General features: G+C 49.3%; 1 protein-coding gene across 5 annotated transcripts in view; it reads right to left on the bottom strand.

Moving 5' to 3' along the window:
* The window catches only part of LOC100740531, a 58,680-nt gene that overhangs the window by 36,738 nt on the left and 17,318 nt on the right, over positions 1-4,624 (bottom strand). For all 5 annotated transcript variants that reach the window (XR_002946375.1, XM_024366396.1, XM_024366398.1 and 2 more), the window contains exon 3: positions 4,387-4,624. This exon ends at the window's right edge or, in 1 of these variants, runs on beyond it. Coding sequence is in view for 4 of the 5 variants with exons in the window: in XM_024366396.1 (XP_024222164.1) it covers positions 4,387-4,624 (238 nt within the window). In the remaining variant the exon portion in view is untranslated. The remainder of the gene's footprint in view (positions 1-4,386) is intronic.

Here is a 4,624-nt window from a genome sequence, read left to right as displayed (position 1 = left end):
GCGAGACTCTAACACCCGTGCTAGAAGCCGCTTGGAAATCCGCGTGCACGACGCGTTTCTGGTTGTAAATCAACGGGTTATGCCGAGGGAATCGAGCTGGCACCCACTTCCGCCCGACAACGCGCCATTTACCTCTTCTGGTATCAGCTTTCAGCTTTGATGCCCGAGAAGTTATCGAAATTCCATGTTGAATGGATTTTTTGTGTTTCGTGGGAATGTTCTTCGCACGCGGTGGGTGCCGGGTAATCTCCAAGTTGACTGCAAGAATTTTGAAGCTAATCTCGCCAGATGTATTAAGGAATCAACGGTGGAGACGACTTTCCAGCAATGTACAAAGCGTTAAGCGAGACGAAGAATATTCGCGATGACTCGGAGCTAAAATAAGGCAAGTGGATCTGAATAAACGAAGTTCTATGGTACAGAGAGTACTTTGGTTTCGGAAAAAGGAAGGAAACGGCTCGTGTAATTATACTTTTCGAAATGTTTACGAACCTGTAGATGCACGACGACTGATAAACATTATACATCGGCATGTTTTTAAAAAAGGCGGTCATTTTCTCTAGACCGCGCCCACGCGTACACGACTCGCGTTCCTCGAACTTGCGCAGAAGAAGGTACGACACCGGTTTTTCTAGTAAGGGGCGCGCGCGAAATTACGCGCATAATATAAACGTTTAAGACATCGAGTCGTTCGCTCGGAGGAATCTCGACTGAAAAGCGATTCCCTCGATCGGTGCGGCACTCCCACGGTGTTTCGCGGAGTCACGAGCGCGCTTTCACGCGATATCTGCACAACCGCCCCTATAAAGATAGGCCCCTTTTCTCTCTCTCTCTCTCTCTCTCTCTCTCTCTCTGTTACTCTCTTCCTCTCTGCCAGCTTTAGAGAGGAACGTGGTTGAATTTCTAGGCACATAAACTTCGTCTCTTGGCCGCACCTGATAGACACGCCGATCTCGCTCGACTCCTTGATAACGTTTCACGCGGAACAAAGAACACGGCGCGACCAGTTTTTTCTCTCGGGCGAAAAAGCGTGGGTACCGAGTGGAAATTCATGAACTGGAATCTTCGTGGTGTAAGGTCGTTTCGTGGTATTTTTCCACGTAGATGATACACCACAGCGTCTGCTGTATCGATATTTTCTTAAATATTATATTAGAGGGTAGCAAGTATCACTCGACGTTGGATTTTTCCAACGTGCGAATTCCTCTTTCTTTCTCTGCGATTCATAGTCCCTAGCTGCTTAGTATGTACGTAGCGAACGTGTAATTAAATCCTCAAAGTCTATCGATCTCGTTGACGCGAATCGAGAGAGCGTGTTCGTTGCTGGAACAAATACGCGAGCGAGCACGCGATGTGGCTGAAAAGGGGCGGCGGCGATTCTAACGCGCTGCTCCCCGCACCGAGATTAGACCAGTCGAGACTTCGTTAGCGACCCATTGTGAACAGATGCGATCATTATGCGTCTCGTTTGCATAAGTTCCTGCTGCGTGGGAGGGGACCGTCGGCCGAGGACGAGAAAATGGATAAGGGTAGCAGGAAACGAACGGTGCGCCAAGGTACAAAGAGGAAAGAGTTGCTGGAGCGTACACGAGTTAACGTTGGTTTCAAGCGCGATAGTGGACTGACTGTAGGAACGGCATGCGATTTACAAATTTGGAACGGTCGCGGTGCGTAATTCTGTAAAAGAAACGTTTTTGCGACGAGGCAAAACGACCACTCTCTCCGATCGAAGTTTCGTTTCTCTCGGTAAAGTAAAGAAACGCGAATTACGCGAGAAAAAGAATCACCGTACGAAACGCAAAGAAGGAGCAAAAGAACGCGGCGAATGAAAAGAGACAGAGACAGGAAGAGCGTTTGCAACGAAACTGTTGCACCGTTTCAACAGAATCACGGTATCGGCGTAATTTCGACCCACGCTATACCCAGCCGCGCATATGTAATTCGCGCGTTTTCATTGAAAAAGTATCGTCAGCCGTTATGCTAATACGAGAGGCCGGGCCGTTACACGCGGCCATATGTCACTGACCACCTCCGCCGCGGCCGACCGCGGTTCCACCGTTGAATAATAGACGCCCTGTTGGTCGTTCCACGGCGACCAGGGACTACGTATTCGGGAACGAGGTTGCTACAGAGATTCGTACGTTCACCACCATTGCCGTAGACATTGGCGGATGTACGACTCGGGACGATATTAAATTATAATTCACGGCACGCTCTGCCGCGTTACCTCATACTTTCATTCGCTATTTATAGGTTGACGCTCGCCCGTTTCTAGTTGCGATCGAGTAACGACTACGAACGATCCGCGAAACTGCACGGTATAAGCTGTTCGGACGGGATTTGACGCAGTTCGGATAGTCGAGTACAAAGTCAAAGCAGTTTCGAGTTTGTCGGAGCTCGAGTCGTCTTTGCCGCCGATTTTGCCCTGACAAAAAATAAGAAAAGAAAGGACGACCGATAATACGCACCATCGCGCTCGATGATTATCATTTTTTCATAATCCGTTGGAACGTGTCATGCCATCGTCCCAATCAGTATCGTAATCTCTCCTCTTTCATCGTATCGCGATACAGCGCAAGGCGTAAGAGATTTTTTTCATAATTCACGATTTACGATGAAACGTCGCTTGTCACGGCTGAAACTCGCCGTTCGATTGGCAAAGACGTACGGTAATTGGACTGACGCGTAACGAAACGCTTGGTCAGGATCGAGCACGGTTCAAGTCGAACGCTCCCCCAGCGTGCAACGCTCGGTTTCATTGTTAAACCGCCACTGCCACCTACAACCATCTGTTACTTTCTTTCTGTGGGCCTCGGTTAAATCACCACCGTGCCTACTACAACCTGATTACATATGTACACACTCGGCTGCGGGTAAATAAGCAAACAAATGCGCCTTCCTCTTATGTATCGCGGCGCACAGGAAATCTCGAGAATGTTGCAAGCGACGCTCGGACCGGCTTGTGTGGGGGGGGCTTTTTAACCCTCGAGATGGCATGACTCGATGCGTTGCGTGTCGTGGGTTCTTAATCTCGGAATTACTACGGTAGTGCCTACGAAATTCTGATACTCGGTTTCGCGTCACGATAGCTACGTTACTCCTTGCGAGCTGTGGTGGGTGGCTGTACGAGTACTTACGTTAATAGGTTCAGACTTTAATCGTAATACCTCGTGTTCGTTCGCGTTTTTCGTCACGCGATGTTACGCGCTGCGATCTGACGTATGACGATTTCGGTTTGTGACAAAAATCGCTGTACCTTAACCTACGGTCGCGCGAGAGAAACCCAGTCTACTACGCGACGTTGTATCCAATCAGAACCGCATTCCTTCAGCTGGTCATCTTCTCGTGTCCGAGCGGTACACTCGGCGTCGCGATTATCCTTCCTTCTCAAATACTGTTTAAATAAACGAAGACATATAGAAGATCGGTATTGGGTACCGTTGGCATAAAAGCTCGATCGGTAAATCAAATAGCAATCTCGTGCTTCGGGGTGTACAGGCGATTCTCGAGGTCGCCCCAGTCGTTTTGCAGAAAGCTCATAAAACTGGTTAAAAAGAAACGAGATGGGAATGTAAACGTTTCCATCGATCAAAGAGGCCGTTTATTAATCGGCCACTTTCCTGGTCGCGATCTTGCGCAAGCAGCCGCCAGTGCCTTTAATCCGAGATCGAATTCCCGATAGGATTCGCGCGCACGATCGATCATCGCCGGCGACGTGATCGATATATCGACACTACGGTTGGGCTCGGTCAATTCTATGCAGTTGCGGATATCTCGCGGTCCATTAAGTGCCACCAGCACACCGGCACACCGGACTTTAATGAATTTCTGGCCGGCCACGGATATTGGCTCTCGCTTTTTCCATGCCTCGCGTTTCGACGGTTCTCCTTGACTTGATTTATCGGCCGAGGGGGGGAAAGTACCAGCTGTCTCGAATGCCAACCGACGGCTTCGAAAATGGTACAAGACTCATTCAACTCCGTCTCCTGTTGTACCTATTATTTGCAGATTGCTCGGATAACGAAACGTTTTGTAGTGGTGGAATCTGGTTCCGAGGGAGTTACACGTCGATCGTATTATCGATAGCGCGACAGATACGATACCCGGATAATTGAACGGAATAGAAGTTAGTCGGGTATCGAATCAACGAGCGATCCAAGACAGTTTCACTCTCGAACACTTGGAAATTAGCGTGGAAACGTAGAATCGATGGACATCGTCGGTGAAGAAGCCGAACGATTAGAGCCGAATAATACGACGCTTTTTAGTTTTCGCGCGTAGATCGTTCGACGTTCGAAAGGCGAATCGATTAATTTGAATCCGCTGTGGCCGCTATGATCCACCGATGGAGAAAAGGAAGAAAATTTAAGAAGCCAGTCGACTCACCAGGATATCCCTCTGGAATCACGATCTCAGGCCCAACCTTCACGTCATGGCGGTAACGATGCATCAACAGGGTAGCCGTGACTCTCAGCGATCGTTGCTGCTGTTTGTACAATAATATCGGCCTTCCTCCGGCACCTTCCACCCTTACCACCCTCGGTAACGAGAATCTGTCGAGAAACTCGCGCAACGGCATGAATCCAGCTCCGGAACTCGCAGCTTCCGCGGTAGCCTCCCGGGA

This window comes from Bombus impatiens, unplaced genomic scaffold (genome assembly GCF_000188095.3).
Source record: "Bombus impatiens unplaced genomic scaffold, BIMP_2.2 scf_0217, whole genome shotgun sequence".
NCBI classification, from domain to species: domain Eukaryota; kingdom Metazoa; phylum Arthropoda; class Insecta; order Hymenoptera; family Apidae; genus Bombus; species Bombus impatiens.
This window is presented reverse-complemented; position numbering and strand designations above follow the sequence as displayed.